General features: G+C 41.8%; 2 protein-coding genes across 2 annotated transcripts; both read right to left on the reverse strand.

The window, feature by feature from the left end:
• Positions 1–174: 174 nt before the first annotated feature.
• Positions 175–3,771, reverse strand: mpc1 (mitochondrial pyruvate carrier 1). Its single transcript, XM_050037822.1, is given in 4 exon segments — positions 175–1,078; positions 1,403–1,535; positions 1,925–2,021; positions 3,566–3,771. Coding segments are annotated over 4 exon segments (330 nt in total). The 5' UTR covers positions 3,641–3,771; the 3' UTR covers positions 175–1,053.
• Positions 3,772–10,418: 6,647 nt separating this feature from the next.
• Positions 10,419–17,252, reverse strand: LOC126393941 (fibulin-7-like). Its single transcript, XM_050050400.1, has 8 exons — positions 16,980–17,252; positions 16,389–16,548; positions 16,135–16,305; positions 15,411–15,536; positions 13,004–13,189; positions 12,784–12,921; positions 12,426–12,561; positions 10,419–12,281 (listed from the first exon to the last, which is right to left on the reverse strand). The coding sequence occupies exons 1-8, from the start codon at positions 17,250–17,252 to the stop codon at positions 11,918–11,920; spliced, it is 1,554 nt and encodes a 517-aa protein (XP_049906357.1). The 3' UTR covers positions 10,419–11,917.
• Positions 17,253–24,545: the final 7,293 nt, after the last annotated feature.

Here is a 24,545-nt window from a genome sequence, read left to right on the forward strand (position 1 = left end):
GGAGCAGAGGCCTCCTTGACATTACCATGGTGAAATAGCCAACACTGTAAAGGTGACCTGATCTTTAACAATGACCATGGAACAGAAACAAAAAAAGAATCAAATGAACACTGCAGTGACAAAGTTGAACTTCATTAAACACAAGCTTTGCAAATAAATCACTCACTCCCTGAATTAACTGTGTTCAAGTTGGTTCTAACCAGTTTATTTGAACAAACACAGGGAATCAAATCATTTGTAAGGGAAAAATTATGTGAATTATACAATGACAATAAATTAATGTGAATGACATGATGACAACAACAACACACAGTACATGTTTGGTCAGCACTGACAGAAGCAGCTTGTCTTATTTATCACCCTGTTATAAAACCATGCCAAACTGGATCCTTATTCACTCCATTCCATTATACAGGATAACATCTTGCTAAAGGGCAAAACAAACATAAATCTTAGCTCTGTGTGTCCTCTGTGTTTAGGTGAAGGTTAATGAATGAATGTCCGTATGCTTAGCAAGTGAGTATCTGCTCTGTGGACATATTTACATAAGCTGACCTTAGGCTAAGTTTTACATGAAATATCATTAATATTTGAATTACTAAGGAGGTTGCAAAGTAATGAAAATATTAATGCTGATGACCTAAAATTACATGATTGGTGAGTAATGATTACTTAAGCCTGGTTTTGAAGTGTGCAACAGATGGTGGATCCAGTGTGCAAGGCAGCTAACTGTCAGGCTGGTTAGCTGGGTGCACATTCACCTACATGATATCATGTTGAATGTTGAAAAATTCTAAAAATAAATCAGAGTTGACCTTAATTCTTGGAGGAAAGCATCTGTTTTTTTCTGTCTGTACAGTAGAAAGTGGCTAAAACTTAATGAGCATGATCAATCATGGTACCATCATTTTAAAAAAACGTTGCAAGTGCCATGGTTTCAGTGATTAGATGAGATGTTTAGTTGCATTCGTTCTGATGTCCAGGTTCAGACAGCTGTTGCAGCAGTTTGGTGCCACTCTGCAGTGAACATTCTGCATCTGCTTCACTCTGCCACTAAGATTTCATCTTCTTCTCCATGCTGGAATATAACAGAAACAGTCAGAGTGCTTACAGTTTTGTTTTTCCCATGATCTCTATTTTAAAGATTATTTCAGATATTTTAACCTTGGTTTTATCATCCTAAATCTCACTATCATATCAAGAGCCGAAGGCATGTGAGAACAAAACACTGCTGATTGTCATAACTCTTACGTTATTGATGACATAGTGTAAAAAGTCATGGTGACAAAATAAGGACCAGTTTGAAAATAACTGGAAATTCTGAAATTTTTTCCCAACACTTCATAAAACATGATCCATTCACACTGACAACAGAAATAAAACAGCATGAGATATTACTTACTTGTATTTGATGAGACGACCTCCCTGGATTAGCTGTGCCGACTCATTGGTCAAATGGCAAGCAAACAGTAGCCAGTTGCGTGGCTGCACCTTGTAAGCAAACCTCATGAAGAGAATTGAGTAGCAGCACAGAGCTGAGAAGAGGGAGAAAACACACAGGCTTATTACAGAGCCACTGTCTTCTTTACCATCTTCTACTGCTACCCCTAGACTTAATGTTCACAAAAAATAATAAATAAATGAAGCATCTGCCATGTTTTCTGAGGCCCCTTTCAGGCCAAAGTAAAAACTCATTCAGAATGTGATGCAGAAAAAGGGCAGCCACAGAAAATATCCAAAATGACCTGACAAGAACTGCAGTTGTAGTTTACTTATAGGAATTTTTCATTTCTAAGTAACCTTCAGATAAAGTACAAAATACAATCCTAACCCTAACAAGCTTAACGAGAAAAGGATGGGGGTATTGTCTGTGCCCTGCATGCGTAGATCGGGGCTTATCAGTGCATGCGTCTGTGTGACTTACCGAAGGTCATCCTGCCACTGATAATCTCAGGGCTCTTCTTCATATCTGTGATGGCAGCTATTGGAAGACCCCAGTTTGCTACCGGACCCCAGAAATGCTGTACGGACACACACAAAGGGACAAAACATTGTTAGGACCACAGACTGGACATGTATCTTTAGCTGGCTGTACCAAAGAACAGAACTACATGTGAATACTTTAGAGTAAAATCTGTATTGTGAATCCCATTATTAAAAGCACTGATGTCAAAAATACATAGGAGAAAACCAGGACAGTAAAGATTTGAAAATGATACATCCATATGAGTTACGAGACAATCAGAAAGATTGACATAAATCAGCAGGCAGTCACAGATGAAGAGAGACACAGATAGAAACAGATATGTTGAAAGAGAGAAACCATGAGTACTTACCGTGCTGTTGACGTGTTTTATTTTTCAGGGCCACATGGAAGAGAAAAGAACATAAATACAGATAAGTCATACTGATGTGGGTGAGCTGCTGCCACCTAAAATAGGTCATGGGTCTGTCTCAGGCCTGATGAAGTCACAAATGACAATAGAACTTGAACTGAATAAAGAGCCCAGGTCCTGCAGGGCTAAACTGCGATATTATGAATAAGGTAACATTTTATTACCTGGATGAAAATATTTAACCACACTTACAGTCAACTGTCGATCATAACATTCATAACAAAAGGAAAAGGTTAACTTATTGATTGTGTTTTCTGCACAGTGACCAAACACACCACCAAAATTGTCAGAAAGCCAACTAAACCAGAGAAAGGGCCAAGGGCCGTACATAATGTGTGCCTCGCCTAAAATCTACAGCACATGTTTGACTTTCTACTGGATTTTCAAGACCGTCCACACAAAACTCTTCAAAAAACGAACCTAGAGATAAGCATCTTTATCTGTGACAAATGCAAACAAAGATGGCTTCTTGCATCACTAGTCTGCACACTGAATTTCAAGCAGCCTACTGCTCTGTGGCAAGTGCACACACCCCACCTGGACATCATGTACACATTAACCAACGTTTTGACAACATGACAAAAAGTAATAAAAGTAATCCTCCCTGCTTGCCTTTGTCCCCAAAGCCATATTTATCACTGGCCACAGCCATAAAGAATACCACACTTAAACACTGTTGTTAGTGGCACATTTGTTGTTCCCCTGCGATCCTATTAGAGCCTCTCACAGGTTACGACCCACTTTCAAGCTTTGCTGATTGGGTTTTCAGGGGGGTGTTTCTGTATCATATTGCATGTCCCCCACATGAATTTATTTAAAATAAATTTAAAAAACGAGTTCACCCACAGTCTCCTCTCCATTTACAGCCAACCTCATAAACTGGAGGAACAAGTTAACTGAGCTCTTATTACCAATGTTACAGAGAGCACAATTGTCCTTGAAAACTAGCTGAGAACCGTGAGAAACGTTGCCAATGTAACATATAGTAACACCTAAATCGTTTACAATAGTCATGAACTTTATTAAAACGTCTGAATAGATCCAGTAAGTTTAGTCAGCTGTTTAACATTAGGTAACGCTACCGTACCGAGCTGTAAATCACCCGCCAGCCGACGAGCTAACGTCACTTTAGCATGCGTGCTAATATAGATAAAACAGCTTCCATTAACTTACCTCATCAAATATTCCCTGAACTCCTTGCTCTTCAGGTGGTCGATAGCTTTCCGTGCAAGTGTCCCCGCCATGGTTTAACGCTGAGTAGGTGTGTGTTTTGGCTGAGAAGAGCACTCTTTCTCTGGTGAAGGGCGACTGAGAGCTCAGCTCAGAGGACGACCCGGCCCGATTTCCGACCACAACATTGGCGCTTTACGACACTGTCGCAAACACGCGGCGCGACCTCCACATTCCGTTTGGTTTGGAGCCTGCAGTCCATGAGGTTGCCATAGATGGGATTTATACAGCCTATGGATGGGACAGATGTGTTTCTCGCTTTGGTGAGGATCTGATTCTGACAAAAAAAAGACAAGGAAATGTGGATGGAAAAGAAATCCTCAGCTGAGCAGGGTGAAGACAGGTAATTTTGGACAGCAGGTAAAATGAGAGAAATAAGGGTTTTACATCTTAGGCTCTTTAAATAGCTTTTATTAGCAGCCAATAGGGCTGCAGCAACATACCGGTTTCAAGGTATACTGAGATATAAAAGTTGACCCTTATCGTACATCTGCTTATCTACAATATTTGAAAAAAAAAGCAACTGGATGGAGCATCTCCCTTTTATTTGAGTTATTTTCAAATGGGAGACTTTTACACATACTTCCATTAACAAAATGGTTTCAAGTTTCAATTATAATGCTAAAATGTTTGTTAAACCAAAAATAACCCTTCCATGTTTATGCCTTTTAAGGGTCATTCTGACTGATAATAATGTAAATTCTGTAATACTGTGATACTGTGACACTGGGATATTTTTCTGAGATGGTTATCGAACTGTGAAAATCTCATACCATTGCAACCCCAGCAGCCAATCACCAAACATGTTGTTGCATTGTTAATACAAATGTGCTATCATCCCAGGAGGGAGCCCTTTGCATGTTCTCCTAATACAAATGTGCTATCATCCCAGGAGGGAGCCCTTTGCATGTTCTCCCCGTGTCAGCGTGAGTTTTCTCCAGGTACTCCGGCTTCCTCCCACAGTCCAAAGACATGCAGGTTAATTGGTGACTCTAAATTGCCTGTAGGTGTGAATGTGAGTGTAAATGGTTGTCTGTCTCTATGTGTCAGCCCTGTGATAGTCTGGTGACCTGTCCAGGGTGTACCCCGCCTCGTCTGTCCCATTGTACGTCAGAGTATGTCATCAGAGTGAGGCAGGGTCGGTTTGTCTTTTTCAAGTGCTTATATAGCAAATGGCATCTTTTAACACATATTTCCAAGGTGACAGTCTCTCCCACAAGGGCCCATTCTCTGCCCAACATGTTGCTGAAGGGCCCACTCTCTCTGTGATTTGATAGAGATATTTACAGATGTAACTTAGACTCTTTAAACTGTTCCTTATTGGAGGGGCTAGAAGCATTATTAACTCCCTCACAAATAAATAACCTTCAGCCAAGACTCTTTTTGGGAGGAGACTTCATTTATCATATGGTCACACCAATCGGACAGACACCCCTCAAGATCCAAGGATGGAGTGAACAACCTTATTCACCTTTAAAATTGCTCAAACTTACTGGACATGGAGATTTTGCAACCAGTCTAATGGAGCAACAAAACTTTATCTCAGTTTTTAAAGGACTTTTGGCTCATTTCAACAGATATGGAAATACAGGTCACAGAAGTTGATGCAGCGCTGCCATGACGTGTCCTCTTATTCCAGTGTGATCTTTCCTGAGTAGTACATTTTGAATACTGAGGAAGACACAGAGTTGTTGTCTGAGTAGAGTACTTACAACAACAAAATCATATCTTCCAAAACATTCAAAACTTACAGTCGGGGCATTGGTGGCTTAGTGGTACAGCAGGCGCCCCATGTACAAGGCTATTGCCGCAGCGGTTCGGGTTTGACTCCAGCCTGTGGCCCTTTGCTGCATGTCACTCCCTCTCACGCTTGTCTGTCCTATCCATTAAAGGCTAAAATTGCCCCCCAAAATATATTTAAAAAAAAAACAAACTTACAGTCAACATTAGTTGTTTTTAAACACAATTTTATCCCTTGAAAAAAGGAAAGTTAGTTGGCAAATTATTAATCAACATGTAAGGGTTGATATGATTGAGCTTTTTTTCTCTTGGCATAACACAAAACACATGTACAGAGAATGTCAGACTTGTCTATCAAACTTATAAAATTAGTTTGAAATATAAGATTTAAACAAACCCTTGAAAACCATGCCTTGTCCAGGTTACGAATATCACAAGGCTCTTCTGTTTTATTTTATTTTCATTTTCACCTGCTTGGGAAAGAGGACAAGACAGTCAACAAAAATGACAAATTAATAATTAAATACATCCTGTTTGAGAGCTATCATACAACAAACTGTCTTACATATGCAGTATATGGCTTCTTTAAGTGTTAGATCTACAGTTAAGTCATAAAATGGCCGATACATCACTCATAACAAAATTTAACTTGGTTTCATTGTGGAAAAACTACACAATAAGAATATGATACTGTAGAGTGACCTTATACATACTGTTGATGGTGAGTTGGCAGAAACCTGCAGACAAGCAGAAGCCACTATTATTAGTACAGTGTCACCTATACACATGACAACATGCTGACTGCTTTTTCCAGTGCAGTGCAACAGTCTCAGAATACAGCCCATTGCATTTCATTGCATCTAAATTAATTGTTAAGCTCCATCTATAAATGTTACTGTGACCCAATGAGCTAAAAATGACAACTACTCAGAGGGAGACTGATCATTGGAGGAAAGTGTTGATCCCTCTGTTGTGGACACCTTTTGCTCATGCTGATATTCACTCATAATGCTGAGCAGATTCTCACTCCTGCATGATTTTATTAAAAATACCAAACAGGTTTTTTTTTTTTTTTGGCTTTTAGTGATATTCCAATATACATTTTTTCAATTCAACAGGCACACTAACACACACACCTCTTTGTTATAGCTCACTTACCACTCCTCAGTGTCTGTGTGTATCCTATTGGATTTCTGGATACCTGCCCATGTAATCTTCTCTCTGTCAGTCCCCTACCACCCGAGCAGTCCGGCGTTGTGTCCTTTATAGAGCAGCTCAGTGACAAGTGGCCCACCAGTATCTTGACGTCATAAACCATAAGAGCCCTGAATGCTACTATAGTGAATTCTCTCACTCTATCTTCACGGGTGTGAGTCCAGCTGCTGTGTGAAATTTAGGTGTCCTTATCGATCCATGTTTCCTGTTATCACACTTCACTTCATTTAGGCAACAATACAATGTTCTCTGATCAAATACTCATCGTTGAGAGCCACCCTTTATGATTATTTATGTGTTAAGATTGTTGTCTGTTTTCTTAATTCATTGCAAGGATTTAAGTTCTCACAAACCCAGCTCGAAACAGTAGGTCGTCACAAAATTTCACACCCAACTATTGATTTGCCTTTACCAATCATCACCTAACTTTTGTCCTGTGGGTAGGCATGTTCAGACACAAACGAATGTGTAGTGCTTACAGCTGATCTGAGATTGAGTGACATACCGCCATGATGCTGTAACAACTGGAGAAACCACAAGCACAAAGGACTCAGAGACAGGAACTTGGGACAAAAAACAGTCTTTATCTGCCAAAAAGGGTTCAGTGTACAGGCAATCACTCTGAAGCAAAGGCAGACAAATGTGGCATAGAGAAAATGAGGTCAGATTAACAAGCAGAAATGTATTTAAAAAAATAAAAGGAAACAGAAACACGGACACCAGCAGAAGTGCTGGAACTAGATAGAACTTGCACTGAGAGAGGGAAACATGAAGTATAAATACACTAGGGAGAAAAGGATAATGAAGGACAGGCAAAACTAACCAGGGCAGGCGATCACACAAAACACACAAGTACAGAAAGTGAAGTATCTGAGAAGAGACGAGTAAACCAAAATAAAACAGGAACTGATGTGTGAATCATGGTGTGAGGGTCCGATGTCCTGTAGTGGGACCTGTGCTCACAGCCCAGCACCATGCAGCTCGACTGGCATTCGCCAGAGAACATCAGAATTGGCAGGTTCTCCACTGGCGCTCTACTTCATAACCACAGTAGTTCTGTCAAGGAAAGCAGCTAATATGCCTATTTGGAAATTAATACAGCTAAGTGTATTTCCGTGTATGACCCCGAATAGTAGCAATGGGTGTGTTTTTGAGGGGCGGATTTATTGATTTGGGGGCCCAGCCAAACATAGCCTTCATTCTTCATTCATTCTTTTTCTGAAGTAGAACTATTAACTATTATATCATAGGCCCATACATGCACAGAGGACACTCTAAGAAATATTGTTATATTGATTATATTATGAATATTATCATTTATCCAAATGCATTTTATTCATGTGCAATAGCGAGGTATGTCATAATGTTTATTGTAGGCTATATTAGCGATGCATGGACTGCAGCTACACCCACTGAAGTGATCCCATCGTGGCAGAAACATTAAGTGTGTCTCCCCATTAAGAGATATGCAGCGTGAATTTACGCACAGAGCAAAGGCAGCGTAACCTCATTGATTATTCACATTTCAAGTCCAGACTTGACAACAGGACTGGTCAGAATCTAATTTAATGAATGTTCTGTGTTCTCCTACACATCCAAAAGACCCACACACACACAGTGCAGCGGGCTGGATGCCAAGTTGAAGTGACTGAGGGGGCTGTAGCTTCACTCTAATGGATACTCAGTATTAATATTTGTGGGCATGATATTTAGTGACACTAGTAGTTATGTTTGAGGCCTATGATAAATTAGAGTGTGCAGCATGCCCTCTCTTGGAGCAGCAGGGGGCAGTGTAGCACTGGGGTTTGAAAATGCACTTAAACACAGATTTTCTTTTGCAGGATCAAAAGATATAAACACAACAATAAATATACTTATATAATATATATATTAATATAATTACATTGATATACAATAATTAAGTATGCACTGAGAGACAGATGGGTTAAAGACAGAGTAAAAGGACACAGTGTTTTAATGGTGCAAGAGCAGATCAAGTTTCTGATTTATGATTCAAAGTGATGTACCCTACACTTTCATATCCTCTCTGCTCTGTAGCACAGGGAGGTTCAGCTTCCCTGACCACAGCAACTGTGGGCACTGCTGGCATGCCTGCTATCCCCTCTCCTTCCTTCCTCCCCTCACCTGCATGCCCACACTAACTGGCCCAGAGCCAAACTGACTGTGGAGTCCTGTCTGCACTCTCCACAGCCTCAGCAGACCCGCTCTCACTCTCCTTTGTTCCACTGAACTTCAGAGGAGGCCGAGGTATTCCCCTTCAAAAGTAAGTACCAGTGATAGCCCAGCCTGCTGTCACAGAGAGTGTGCTGGTTTCTTATGACCGTAGCACACAACCAGACTGAGATCAGGATATTGATTTCAGTGCCTGTGCACACTGCCAGCACTCATTAAGAGCGGTTTTTATCTACATGGTGTGAGTCAGCCGCATCGGGAGAGCAGAAGAGAAAGGGTGGTGGAAATGGAGGAGTGGGGATAGAAGGATGACAAGGTGGTTGTAATATGATAAGGGAGAGGTGGGGAAGAAAAGGGAGGACAGTGAGGGGTGAAAAGTGGAACAGCACAGACAAAAACACCAGATTTCAGACCAGGTGCTCTCACAGGCAGACTTTCTCACAGCCCAGTTTGTGTATATTTGGGTATGTTGCTGTTGTGCACAAGGCTGGACCTCTCACAAGCAATGCTGAGTAAGAAAACAGAAAGCTGTAGATGAGCAGAGGGAGGATTTATTTGGGTTTTATAGGGGGACAGAAGTAGGAGTCTGGTTAAACTTTGGATACTGAATCATCGTCTCTTGTGGATTGCTGCGGGGCAGACACAAGAATGGCTTCTCATTTACTTCTCCCTTTGCTTATTCTTCCTTTAAGACAGAAGAGGCAGCGGCACAGTGACGAACAGTGAAAGGCCTATTCTGCTGTGGTAATAAAGACAGAGTTTTTAATTCAGTCTGCACCCCTCAGCCTGTGACTGACTGGCTAGCATGAATCGTCTCCTATTTAGTCCTCTCTATTCAGCCATCACTCTCTGTCTGCTTCCCTATCTCCAAGCATCTTTTTTCTTCACTCAGCATGCAATCTTGTTTTAGGATCCCGTGGCTACAGCCCCCCCGCCCCCTCAGCCATGTCATTGGTGAGTCCCAGCCACAGTACGGATCCCCCTCTGCAACTTAAGACATCCTGCTTGTCTCCAGTGAACCTACATTTTGCCTCACTATCCTACAGATGCACATTTTGGTGGATGTCTTTTTCAGACAGTCGTGCAAAGCCAAGGAGTAGATAGACTGCCTGTGCAGCACAGAGGTGACACATTTCATCACGCTTCTCTAAAATGCCATGATTTTTCCAAATCTACACCTCCCTCATGAAGGGAAATCATCACACGTACCTTACTCGCAGGGTGCATGTGCATTTTTTTCTGTGTGTACTTGTTTTTCAGATTTAAAAGTTAAAGTTATTCATGCACTGTAAGAACACAGTGGCTCTTTGAGCAGCCTGTCTTTGGCTGTCTGTCCGCTGAACAGCAGTGCTCTGTGCTGCGAGAACTGAAGTGTTTCCCAAACAACCGCTGCTCACATATATCACTGCTTATATATATATATATATATCAGACTGCTCTTACAGCATATTGCAGAAGGTAGAGAGTGCAGTGAAATAAGACATTCAAACATTGTACCAGAGCATTTTATGCTTGTGCAAATGAAAAACGGAACTTTTTAGGGTTTACATAGTGTTTTAATGATTGTATAATAGCTGTACTGAAACCAGGATATAAATACAACCGAATAAAAAAGAAAATTACAAAATCTTAACACATGTCCAGTATACATAACAAATGTCAACAAGCAGGACCGTCGTTTCCAAAAATAGGATTGTCCACATATTTTCTAGTTCCTCCAGCTGAATGATGTTTTACTGTTTGCTTCATCATGTCATTCACCTTTTATATCTCCAACACACATTTCTGTATTTGCTCAGTAAAAAAGTTTGAGTTCATCCATACAAAACTCCTGTTCTTATAGTGAAATCAACCAAAGATACATTACTCATTTTGGATTTCTATGGACAAATCAACATGATGTCACACTAACAACAACATACACTTCTGGGTATACAACTGGCCATTGGTTTGAATTGCAGAGATATGTGACATTGGCAAACATTTTTATTTCTATTGTCATTTTCAGCCATAACTGTAACGTTTAAAGATATATAAACACGATGGTCCCACCTATCGAACATTTCTGCTGTTATTTTATGTACTGTGTTGCTTTGCTAGCGTCTTTGATAAACCAAATCTACCAGCATGCAAGCAACGTACTGCTGTGGATGTGTGCCAGAGCAAAATGTAATTTAGCCAACTTAGAAAATCCATCTAAAAAAATCAGTTTAAGTATATGCTATATTTGGATTATTTCCACCGCTTTAAGAAAGAAGAAAGCATTACTTAATTAATCCCTTGATAGGAAATTCATTTTTTTCACTTTGTTGTCATTTTTCAGTTTACACACGCACACACATAGGCCTGAAATACAGACACATGCACAAACAGGACCTAATGGAGAGATGTCAGAGCGAGGTGGCCCATGGGCAAGCACCCCTAGCAGATGGGGGTCAACAGCTCAACAGTACCTCAGCAGTGCCCAGGAGCATGAACTTGCACCTCTCCAGCTACCAGTCCACATTCTGGGTTTGGTCTGTGCGGGTACTTGAGCTGGCAACCCTCCGGTTCCCAAGCCATGCCCCCACAGACTGAGCCTTACAAACAAACTAATCGAGGCAGCGGTAGACCAGCAACTCCCGTGTTTTTCGAAGTAAAATAACAGCTCCAGCTCCCAATTGGAAAAAGCTGTCTGATGGTAAGATAAAGCAGTGAAAATCTTCTAAATATAGCAAACACTTGAACTATTATTGTTTTTTTAGGTGGGCCTTTTTTAAGGTGGCTAAAAACCAACCAACTGAGGCATCGTTTGCTCTGCGCTGTTTCATTTCATGTATGTGATGTGGGGGCTTTCTACCCAGAAGGTATTGTAAACAAACATTGTGATTCAGTCTATAGCTTATCACCAATGCCCCCGAAGGACCCATATTCTAAAACATTTATTGCACGCAGCTGTGCAAGACAGATGTTGATCCATCCATCATTTGAGAGTCAGTATGTCCTATTCATGTCGCAGCAACTCCTTCAGCAACAGCACACTTTAAATATGGTCACCACGGTACATCAGATTATCACACATATGGAGTCCTTAGTTAAATCCAAACCAGACTTTTGTTTGGCCTTTGTGCTCTAAGTGAGTTTCCACTTTCACCTCTCTTGTTTTAGAAATCATACTGGGAAACAAACATGGTGATTTTGGTGATATACCTCCCCAGCTGGGCTCGTCTCTCCAGCTCGCTCATTTCCACTTCCGCCTCCAGCGTGGCAGGGCCCTGCACGGGGGTCACCAGCATCAGCTGACCTGTCAGACGATCTGAACGCTGGACCGTGAAGTGGCGCCGAGCTTGCCTTCCCCCTAGTAGGGAGAAGCGAAGCGTGTCACCCATTGGACGCAATGCTGAGACCCTGAACATGACGCGAGGGGCTGACAGGTTGGACACAACAGCCAGGTAATGGTAGGAGAAGGAGTTGGGGGTCTGAGAACATGCCTTGTTGTCCACGGGACAGGGGTTACGTTCACAACGCCTGGAAAAAAACAGAGGTGGTGTTCAAAGGAATCAAACTAGGTATACTGTCAATGTTTTTATTGTGCATCTCAAATGAAAAATATTACTTGTACAATGGGAAGTGAACTTGGATGTAAAAAAAATAACTAAGGATAATGCTCACATAGGCGATGTCTTGACGTATGTAGCATTAGGGATTTTGGGGCAGTCCACACGGACACACTGGAATCCACCGTATGTATTAACGCACATCTGGTCCTTTGTGCAGTTGTTTTGTCTGGTGGCACACTCATCAATGTCTGTGAGGAAACAGCAACACAATAAGATATTTATTCAGACAGAGAAGTTGGGATATCTTTCACACCATATGAGAATGGCATTCTCCATTTTTGTGAACTGAAACCATTTTTGATGTGTTGTTATTTTGAGTTTTATCAGCAACATTTGGTATAAATACCTTGTGGAATACTTTCTGTAATATTGAATGCAGATTTTTGAAATTAAGAAAAAGAAAAACACACCTTTACAGCTGCGTCCATCGCGGGTCACATTGTATCCGGCAGGGCAGGAACAGCGGTAGCCTCCAGGGGTGTTAACACAGGTATGTAAACACAGTCTCCCAGCCTGGCCGTTATGGAACAGCTCACATTCATCTATATCTAAAAGTATACAACACACACACAGTTACCATCTCACATAGATAAATGTATGGTTTAGTCACAGGGCAGGTATTAGTCGTACCAGTGCAAGTGTTGCTGTCCCTGCCAGAGATGGTGTATCCCGGCTCACAGGTGCAGTGGGTGGTCCCCTGCGTTATAGTGCAACGTGATGGACGGACAAAGGGCCCTGTGGTGGCAGCTGGCAAGGTAGATGCAGCAGCCGTGGCTGAGGAGGTGGCGGCGGAGGTGTTTGTCATAGTGACAAAGACTAAATGAGGAAGACAGGAAAGAGACAAAAGTTAATGTTTTTTTTTTTTAAGATTTATTTTTTAGCATTTCTGTTTTTTATTGGATAGGACAGCTCAGAGAGTCACAGGAAATATATGTGAGATAAAGGGGATGACATGCAGGACAAGGCCCAGGCTGGAGTCGAACTCAAGCCACTGCAGTAAGGACTCGGCCTTGATACTGTACGTGGTGCACATGCTCCACTAGGCGAGCTAGAGGGGCAGGGTGCAAGTGTTTTTATTTGCTGTAATATTTTAAGTTATTTTAAAGTTGCTATTTTCAGTCCATTAGAACCAGGCTTGTAAATGAGCTGCAGCAATATAAGGACCATAAACTGTAAAAATAATGGACCTTGCTAATATGACGTCACCCAATGGTTTGTGGACTCACGTTTTGAAGCCTTGCATTCGGCAACTCAGCTATTGCCATCTTGGTTTTTTGGAGCCATAAGTGACCATATTTGGGTGAGACGCTGGCGCTGTGAAGGAGTGAGGGGTGGATCTGACACTATGGGCAGACAGCCTGTCACTCAGGGTAGCCTGTCCTTAATTACATGTAACTTTAAGCCTCAATACAATGTAACAGGTGAGTTACATAAAAAATCACCACCCTACAGTTGTCATGAAGGGGTTAATTAGCTATAGAGACTAAAACCATTTTTCGTACCAGGCTGTAAAAATGTTTATTCCTGCTATAAAGTTAGGGCAATTTAACATGGGGGTCTATGGGGATTGACTGGTTTCTGGAGCCAGCCTCAAGTGGCCATTCAAGGAACTGCGGTTTTTGGCACTTTGTGTTGGCTTCATTTTTCAGCACCAGATGTTGCCGCTTGATAATAACGAAGGATGTCTGCACCTCATCTACTGACCACAGGATAGTTTTTCATGCTGCAATTGGTTTTAAATGTTTTAAATGTCAGTCAGGTGAATAAAAAAATGTAGCTGCTGTTGCCGGTAGCTTGACTATTTAAAAATGGCAGGTTTGTACAAGACACCATCTTTAACAAGTGACAATTCTAGTGACAATTCTTTCTGACCAATCAGTGGTCTGCAATGTTTTGACTTCACCTTTTATTGGCTCACCTCACTTGAGACCTTGACCAAGGAAGTACTAAAAAAAAGTACCAAACAACAGGTACTATCCACAGATTTTGCTGATGCAAGCTGTAGCATGCAGCATAAAAGCAGCATGAACTTAGTGTCAAAACAGTGTCGACATTACATAGTTGTCTGCTAAAAAGCACCGACAAGTTTATTTTTCATCCGTAAAATGCCCTGCTCTGTACATATGATTATTGTCAAAATTCTTTGTAAAACTAATTCAAGGAATGTTTCCAGCAAAATGCTTAAATATAATAAGTGTCTGTGTCAAAAAATGTTATCAGACATTATCATAATTTTAAACTTCTCAAATATTGATATGAGCCTGAAAAAATCTGGTGTCTTGTGCTGCCCAGTAGCTCAACTGATAGAGCAGGCGCCCCATAAACTAAGATTATGTCCTTGCTGCAGTGGCAGCAGGTTCAATTCCAACCCATGTCCCTCTGCTGCATGTCATCCCCTCTCTCTCCCACCTTCACTCTGACGCTGCCAAAAACAAAAATCTTAAAAATAAAAAAAAATAAAAAATCCAGTATCATGGTCAGTATAATGTTTATGTCTGACCTGTTTTGTCAGCATGCACCCATGGATGCAAAGCTTTGGAATTCCTCAGATACTAGCTCTTAGATATCATATCAAATAGAGCCTATGTGGGCCACTGTCTAATGAGCAACAGACCTACAGAAACACACTGTATGTAAGTGTGCAAATGTCAAATCAATAGAGAAAAACAAACAAACTGGGCTCCAGAAATTTACAGTCCACCATATACATGAGGGGGCAGACCACTGGACTTCAGGCTGGAATTCAACAAAACCCACTATGTGGTATGTAGCGCTGGCTTGTACTGGCAAGCCAAATCAGTGGCCAATGTAATCTCCTTGAGCAGACTGTTTGGACACAGGCCTATAAAAATATACTCTGCATTAAAGTGTTGCCTTGAATATTTGTTTTGTTGCTTGATATGTATCTCCCAGTGTTAAGGTATCAACACATTTGGTGCAACAAGGACCCAAATCCCAGGTTAGAGCATAAGATGGTGAAGTAAACTACATCTCCAGCATATGTGTGTGGTCTGAGTATGTACTGTATTATACCTACATGTTGGCAAAGGGCTCTGGCAGGTAGCTCCAGCCCAGCCTTTGGCACAGACACAAGAAAACTGGTTCACTTCATCCACACATGTCCCACCGTTCATGCACGGAGAGGACGCGCACTCATTGATGTCTGGGGGAACAGACAGAAAGGAAGGTTATACAAGGAGACTCCGTGGCTACATTTGAACCTTTTAAATACAAGGACATATGCAACCAAATATCTTTGATGCTTACAGATAAGAGGACGTGACATCATTGCATATGCGTGTTTGAGAGTCAATGAGCGAAGAAAATGGAGCAGATAAGTTAATGTAGGGGAAGCTCTGTCTTGATCAAACAGCCTTTGAGCTGTTATCTTAAAGTCAGTGAGCTGTCACAGGTTGGAATATCGCATGTCACGGCATTCAGAAAGCTCTCTGGACAACGACCAGAGTACATAAAGAGGAAATATGATCATGGGTCACATATGAAATGTATCTCTAAATAGAAAAACGTTGACATGCATAATGCACAAAAAGAGGAATGGAAGCAGAGAGCAGAAGAGGGAAACATTACAAAAGGACGATGACAGGGTTGTAAAAGTGATCAGTGAGTCAGATAAGAGGATGAGTGATGATCAGGGTGAAGACGGGGAGAGACAATAGTAGAACGAGAATGAGGAGGAGGTGGTGGAGAAAGTGACCATCACAGTGAGGCCAGGCGGCAGAAGATCAGCACTGGTGTCTCACCTCGGCAGGTAGACTGCTGGCCGCTCCAGGTCAGGCTCTCCTGACAAACCCTGCTCTCTGACCCCACAAGTTCATAGCCAGGGTCACACAGAACATGAACCTCATGACCCAAGCTGTGTGACTTGCCGAGTTTCCTCCCATTGATGGGTGCGTCCAGTTTTGGGCAGGTACCTGAAGGTGATAAAGAAGCAAAGTAGCAGATATTTCAACATTCAACATTTAAATAAATTGGTCTTTGTGAGGGTTTTGCTTACTGTTGGTGGCTCTTGTGGTCTGCTTCCCTGGGCTGTTCTGCAACAGGTTTATTTTCTTCTTCAGGTTGCGAAGACTCTGTAAGTATGAGGCTTCGTGGGCTGAGAGAAGCTTCTGGACCTGCTTCAGAGAGCCCTGTATCTCCTGTCTGCTAGGACAGTCCTGGAACAAACCAAACATGATGACTGATATAATTACATGTTAATTAACTTTTCACAAAAACTTCTTGAAAGCTATAATTCACTTAAAATCAATCTGTATTTTTTCTTTTTTATTCAGGCAGATGCTATTTGCACCCAGGTGGCCTGGTGCTTTCAATTCGGACTGCTGTCTCAACTCATGTGGCCAGTCACCATCTACGAGGTCAAGCTGTCTCATGACAATTGATTGGAAAGACTGGTGAACGCAGAAGTGAGGAAATGGCTTGGGTTACCGAGATGTCTCAGTAGCATAGGGCTTTACGGGAATGGGGCCCTGTCACTGGTCTGGTGGAGGAATACAAACGTGCCAAAGCAAGACTGGAGATGACGCTCATAGTATCTCAAGACTCGGTGTTAAGAGACGTTGCTCCAACCCTATCTGCTCTCCAGCACCAGGACATAGTGGGCCATGTCCAACAAGCCAGAGGAGGCGTTGGCCTGGGAGAACTGAAACCTACCTAGCGAAAGGCTTCCCAAACTGAATGCGGGCTCCTGGTGGTTAAGGAGGTGCAGCACCAAGAAGAAGCTGCCAGGTGTGCCGAAGTCATATCCCAAGACAAGCAAGGCAGCTTTGACAAGGTGGGATGCCGTTGCGAGGAGGAAAATCACATGGACTGAGCTGTGGAGTGTGGAGGCTAACGTGTTGAGCTTCACCATCAGGGCCATATGGGATGTCCTGCCCTTTCCTACAAACCTAAATCATTGTAAGGGAAAAGATCCAGCCTGTCCTCTGTGTGCAGTTCTGGCAACCCTAAAGGACATCTTGGTAGGATGCAAGACCTGCCTGACACAAGGCAGATAAACCTGGAAGCACAACCAAGTACTGGCTTGAGCTAGGGTGCATGAAAGTAGCCAATGCTATGCCTCTCAAGACCTAGAAGAAGTTCCCACACCTTCCACCCTTCATCTGGGAAGGAGAGGAACTTGCAGCTAGCCGCTTGTCTTCCTACTCAAGCCCACTGAATGCAGTTAGGGACTGGAAAATGCATGCTGACTAAAGCTAGAGAATCATATTCCCACCTGAAATTTGCAGCAACCGACCTGCGACAGATTCTCTGGGAGGAAGCCGTGGCCGAGGCTTGTGAGTGCAAGAAGCCGCGACGTTGAAGCTGAAGCAGAGGAGCAAGGCTGGAAGGTTGAAGTGCTTCCAGTAGAGCTGGGCTGCAGGGGCTTTGGTGCCAGTTCCACCACAAGGCTCCTGAGGGAAGTGGAAGTCAGAGGGCAGGCCCACAGGAAGGCAACTAAAGCCTTTGCCAATGCCGCAGAAAAGAGCAGTCACTGGTTGTGGCTGAAGAGAAGAGATCTCGTCTGGGCTCCCAAGTGACCATCTAGAGGCCAACGATGAGACACACCAAGAACTGATCAACCTGCTTTCGCTCTGCCTTGACTAGGGTGTCTTGTGATAAAAGACGGTGAGGTCAAGGTCCGAAACCGATGACGTGTCGTACTGGTAGCTTCACAAGGTGGTCACCTCTTAGAACAACCCCACAACCATACCCAGGTAATTACAGTGTGTCTGTTTCAGGTAAGTTCAAAATAAATATTTCTCATCATGAAGGAGAAGTTGCAGGACCACAAGCTGGTGATGTCATTAACGCACTTGCCAGATAACTTACTTAACATTCACTCACAAAACTCAAGATGATGTTTAAGGTTTTTATAGTCCAAAAATCTTTAGGTTTTTTTTATGTGTCTAAGCCAAAAAAATGTATTGACCTACAACAACACGCTCTGCATTTCATTACCTGAGGTAACCCTGCCAAAGTAAATCTGTTGCTTTATTACTCAATTGTGCAAGTTGATGGTTTGATTAAAAGAACAGTGTGAAATAAAATCACAGCTCTAAACAAAACTTGAAAAACAGAGTCAGCTCCACTTCATGTAAACAAACGAAGGCTTGCTGAAGGAGTGCCCTTGAAGACCTGTGCAGCACAGAGGCTGGGCTGTTATATGAGCAAGTAAATGCCCTAGGATCAGAGTATGTTTGGCCACTGTAAGTATTTGCAAGCAGGAACCTCCTCCTTTCAAAGCTACTGAAACTCAGTTATAAACACGGGAACTCTCTCTGAACGTTTGATATTCTTATGATGTGGTTTTTAGGTGTGACCCTGTGTGGATGTTTAAAATCTTCATTACATAAAGTTATGTAACTGCCATGTGTCATCGAAAGAGAGGGGATGAAATCAGCGAATGCTATCTTTATGATGTGGTGGATTTAGGGTTTAGGGTCAGTCAGGTATAAACACCCTCAGCATAAACATCACCTGCATTACAACCTCCCTTTCTATTGGCCGCAGAGCCGAGGGAGTGGCGCTGACTTGTTTGCTATCCACGTTCCTCCTCAACAGCGTCATTCTACACCCTCTGCCCTGTCCTCTCATGCATGTTTTCAGACAACCAATTAGTGTTTTCGTCCAGCCGGGGTTATGTAAGAAGAGTCAATATTTGTTGAAAACACCTTTCTGATTTGGACAGAACTGGGGTTTGGAGAGGCTTCAGTCAGTCGGGAGGGGTGGCTGGTGTTTATAGTGTAGTTGTCAAAGGCCTCTTTCTGCCTGTGCTAAGCGACATTTCACATGGCTTCATGTTAACTGGGTGACGGTGTGTAGGAGGCATGCAGGACTGGAGCTCAAGATGACAGTAAAGTACAGTATAGTACTATTAAATCTAACCAGATTTGTCAGATAATTTAATGTGGAACAAGTTTGAAACGCTGAAATGCAATTTTAAACACTCCATATAGGGTGCTGGGTGCCTCACTGACAATTCAAGATCACAATGAAAATAATTTCTTTTTTGGACTTTGTCTGTAAATAAAGTGCCAGGCTACATAAAAAAGTGCCCTGGATCCCTGACAGAGGTCTGGGCTAAATATTTGCATATTAAGTAGGTAAGTCAGTAAGTAAAATTTATTTATACAGCGCTTCTTGCAGACATAGGTCACAATGGCATTATACAACAAGAAAGAAAACATAAAGACAAATGTGACTACGTGAGCCACTTAGTTAAAGGTGCACAACTAGCAAAAGTATTTGCATAAAAAAGAAAAAATCACAGTACACGACAACATTTAATTAATTCAATAATTAAGTAATCCTGAATGTTTGTTATTAATTAGCATCCTGTCTTTTTGCAAAAGTGGCAAAGCAAGGTGAGTATGCCTGCTCTGAGGTCTTGTTCCTGGAGCCTGCATGCAAAGGGTTACTCAAAGTTTGCTCTGTTAAAATGTCTGTACGTGATGTCAGGTAAGGACATATACAGTAGGAGCTGTTTTGAGAAGGGCTACTTAAATTTGAATTTTTTTTGCCTTTCAAGCCACGTGTAAAATACATATTGCAATCATTGATCAGTTTGATAGAATATAACCGTCTTCGTGAGCAAGGTTTTGAACTCATTTAACTCAAATGATGTCACTTACACTAAGCTGCATTATCCTGTAACACTGTGTTCACTCACCTGTCCAAGTGTAGGATGCAGCGAGCAGAGACACAACAAGGTGAAGACAATCTCAGCAATCATGTTTCCTCTGATCCCAGTTCAACGCGGAGTCAACGGTCAGTCCTCAGATGTGTTAGAATTTGCAGGCAGTGTGAACTTTGAGTGCGTGCAGGGACTGCAGGTGAGAGAATGACCACAGTCTGCAGTTGGAAAAAGCTGCTGCAGAGAACCGCTGAGGAATGTTGGGTTTACCCTTCAAGAGCCAATCAGGCAAAGGAGACTTTAAGAAAAATGTGACCACATTATTATCCCTGTACTAAACTTGGTGTGCACTTCCTTTTCCGGTCAAAGCCGCTTAGGTTTTATCTTGTTTATACAGAAGTGGAAGAAAACTGACAGAGAATATGTTCTCAGTCATATAATAATCAGGACTCGTTTTTAATGTAAGTTGTAGTTGTTTAATGTTTAATGTAAAATTACTATACATCATCTATTTCATCTGACTTGAATCTGTCGGCTCAACATGAAATCAGAATGTTGCATTTACTCCCTGTGATGGACACAATGTTCATTCTCAGTGATGGAGAGCTACAGAGAAGCTGTGCCCTCTACAGGAATATATTCACAGATTCATTCATGACCTGTGTATTTGTCACACTGAACAAAATATGACATGTTTTCCCCAGGTTTCAACAAAGACCTGACATGGCTATATTATAACAGCTATTAAGTGGAGTCAGGGAATATTAAAAGATGAGTGATGATGACAGGTAGTAAATATTTATTTTCCCATTATATATTATTATTGAAGGCTGATAACAATGCTGGTTTACACTTGTAAAAATAATCATTCCCTTATTTTTTTTCTAACCATACACCACCACTTTAACAGACAAAATTTACACCTAGCTCCCTGATGCTTGCTGAAACTTAGCACTCACAGTTGGCTTATAAACAGCAACATTAAGTACATATATAATACCATTTTAACAACGGTGGGTAAGGGCGTAGGTTTCTTTGTTTCAGTTGTTATTACCTGACGAGCTCAGGCCTCCATAGTCAATATGTGGAAGGTCTGATACTCAGTTTCTGTACCCCACCTATAAAGGGGTGTCTCCCGCTTTACTTCTACCCTGTTGCTGTTTTAATTTCAGTGTTTTAGCGCTGTTGAACTGTGTTTACAAGTTCATTTTTCGGCCTAAACTTATTGTATAACATGCCAACTTATTCCTGTGTCACTTAATTTGTGTAGGGGCTTGAGTTATATGGTGAGAATTGACTGAGGATTTAGTTTTTACCTCTTGCTGTCAGTTAGGGTTTTCTGTGTTTTATTGTACTGTATGATTGTAATATGGCTGCCTTTTCCTGTTGTACTCCATGGGAGAGGGCAGGGGCGCCGCCAGGAATTTTGGGCCCCATGAAAAAAAATCACATCGGGCCCCCCCTGCGCAGCTGTTGTCACCACATCTCTAGGACCTATCTGACCCATTAAAAGTTTTACATAACTCTAACTTTGAAGGCTTGCAACTGTCTTGCTTCTTGTAGTTCAATACTACTCGTACAATATTTACTGCTAATGTGATTAACTATTTGATGCAAGATTAAAAGCCGCCATAAAAAATGTGCTAAAGGCCATCTTTTACAGTCTCAATGTAATTTTTATTGTAAAATCCCAAAATGGAAAATTCTCTTAACATTAATGAAAGACTTAAAAAAAACTTAAATACCCATTAACTTTTCAATCAAAATAAATTAAGATCATCATCTCAAAATAATGAAAACAGCAGATTTTTGAATTTAGCTGCACATATACCAGCAAGAAAATAAAGTTGAAATGGAAAATGGAATTAAAATGCCTCATGGAGGTACTACTATCATCATCATCATCATCATCATCATCATCACCTGCACTGTTACTGTCTTTTCCCTTCTTCTTCCACTTCCACACTTCTTCCTGACCAACCCTGAGAGGGCCCTGGCTCTGTAGGATGTACACAATGCATGTGATATATATGGTATATACTGTATATTAAATTATGCCATATACCAATAAATGAACAACACTAAATCCTACATAACATTGACCCAAATTACCTACAGTTCTGTATCACCACCACTAGATTACATACATTAGATACATGTTTTTGTTTTGTGCCCTTCATGAGGGAATAATAAAGTCTGTATCTATAGATGTCATTTAATGGCCATAATTCAGTCTAAATGAAAGCATCTAACTGCAGAAATTATTTTAATTATTTTAATATTGCCTGTAACTTTAATACAGGCTGAGTTAGGCTACTTAATGTTTCCAGCTGTCCAGCATCCAGTACAGACAGTTGTCGGCTGTTTTTTCTTTCATAATAATCATTATGTGGAAAAATAATTTGTTTGCACTACTGGGGGAGGGGCTCAAGTTATATGGTTGTAATTGACGAAGGATTTTGTTTTTACCTCTTGCTGTTAGAGTTGTCAGGAATAAGCAGAGATTGCCTCGAAATATATCCACATTCTGGGCCTCTTCATATCAACACAACAATACCAGAGTCCACCAGTTCCACACATATGAAACATGGGGTTCGGGGGTCCGCCAGGAAATTCTGAGCATGAAACACTTAATTTCCTGCATTGTGGTTAACTATTATGCGACAATTTGTGTATTTTCTGCATCAGCTTGTGGTGTAAATGTCTTTAATTTTGTTAAAATAAAGGTCACTTTTGTGCTTTTATTGTATTTTAAATACTGAGGGGGGTGTGTCCCCTGCATCCCTCCCCTGAAACTTATGCCTATTTAGCAGGTAGTCAAGTTGCATCTGTCCACACTGGCACTGCCAGCAACGTAAATATTATATGGCTTCATTGTGAGCTTTACTTTGCAAGTTGTCTGTACTGTATCTTCAGCTTTTTTTTCTACTGTCAGTTATAAAGGAAGTAAAATTGCACCTGCTGTTCCACAGATAAAACTGTCTTTGTAGAAGATCCAGTCATTTAAATTAAATAGTGAAGATGTGAGTGAGTCTCATATGAGTTTGCAACTGAGCTGTGCTGCTGCAGAGAGAACATTAATGGTGCAGATGGACTTCCTTCCGCAGTGCATGCAGCCGACACCACTGCAGTTCAGAGAGTGATGAGGATGCCCGGGGTCTTGGGTTCTGCTTTGAGCTCGAGCAGGGAGCTTGCAGTGGCTCCTGTGGCCTGTGTTAGATTTACCCGAGGAATCATCTTAGTGGGTGGCTGAGTCTGACTGAGCCTGGAACAGACTGTGTGCGAAGCTGTCGTTTGGCGCAGCAGGGTCAGACAGTCCTTTACTGATGCAGCAGAATCAAAGAGATAAGAAACAACTGTGCAGCCAGGGGACTGAAATACACTCAGCCCACTGGGGAGAGAAATGAGTGTAAGTCTATTGTGTCGCTCTGCAGTCATCACCAGACACTGAATCATCCTACAATGTGTGAAGCATGATTCATGCTTCCCACACTGGGTCCTTAAAAAAACATTGTCACCTTATCCAAACAGACATCCAGACAGCTCCATCCTGTACCTCTCCACACTCACACCTATGTGGTCATTTTGCACCACATAAAGTTCTGCTAGACTTTGAAAAAATATCCCAAACTGATTTTGCTAGACAACAGCAACGACAAAAGAAAAACAAACTTCCTACACCTCAGCCTGCCCATCGCTCCGGAATAAAGCTTCATCTGTAGTGATTCAGAAATGATGCACATCAGTCTCTCAAAACAAACGTCCCCATTTTACAATGATGAACACTCACGCTTGACAAAGACTTTAGCTCGCTTTTTGTTGAAATTGGGAAATGATGAAAGAGATGATTAAGATGCTTTAGTCATGAATGACTGACTGGTACGAGCAGAAAGTAGTATTTACTTTAAACGTACTCAAGCACTATACTGCAGTGGTGTAGTGGTGGTTGATGAGTTGGCTGTACTACTAGATAGATGTGTAGGTTTTGGAGGAGGAAGTGGGTACACTATCCCATACATATACATGGCTTTTTGGCTGATAGGTGGGTAAACTGTTCACAGCTTGAAAAGGAGGTGCGTATATCCTTCACTACACTACTGACTAAAGTTACTGTTAGTTAAGTATGGTTTTAAGAAATTTGTACTGAGTAGCAGGTGGCATCCTCCTAGCCAACATTTGTATATAGGGCCCATGTGGGTAGTAAATGAGCTGAAAAACAGGCCCTATATGGGATTATTCACAATGGTCCCGTGCCAGTTGCCCACAAGCATGGGTTTACCTAAGTGAACTTCAGATAAGGTGTCCAGTTTGGGCCTATACACAGTTAGCATAGCATAACCCATGTGGAGCCCACTTGGGTAAACCCACCTTTGTGGGCAATTGGCATGGGGTCAATATGGAACTTGTGGACAATCCCATATAGGGCCCATTTTCCAGCCCATTTAGTACCCACATGGGCCCCACATACAAGTGTTGGCTGGGTTGTATGGTAGCCTCAGCGACTGGTGTATGAATGGGTGAATGTAGCATGTGGTGTAA

This window comes from Epinephelus moara, chromosome 1, assembly GCF_006386435.1.
Source record: "Epinephelus moara isolate mb chromosome 1, YSFRI_EMoa_1.0, whole genome shotgun sequence".
NCBI lineage: Eukaryota > Metazoa > Chordata > Actinopteri > Perciformes > Serranidae > Epinephelus > Epinephelus moara.

Bases quoted from the DNA above. Each gene is read 5' to 3' on its own strand.
- LOC126393941 (XM_050050400.1), bottom strand. From the start codon at position 17,252: ATGGCCCTGATGGTGAAGCTCAACACGTTAGCCTCCACACTCCACAGC. The intron at 12,922-13,003 runs GTACGACTAATA...GTATACTTTTAG, and splicing joins GGACAGCAACACTTGCACTG to ATATAGATGAATGTGAGCTG. The intron at 12,282-12,425 runs GTGAGCATTATC...GTTTTTTTCCAG, and splicing joins TACGTCAAGACATCGCCTAT to GCGTTGTGAACGTAACCCCT.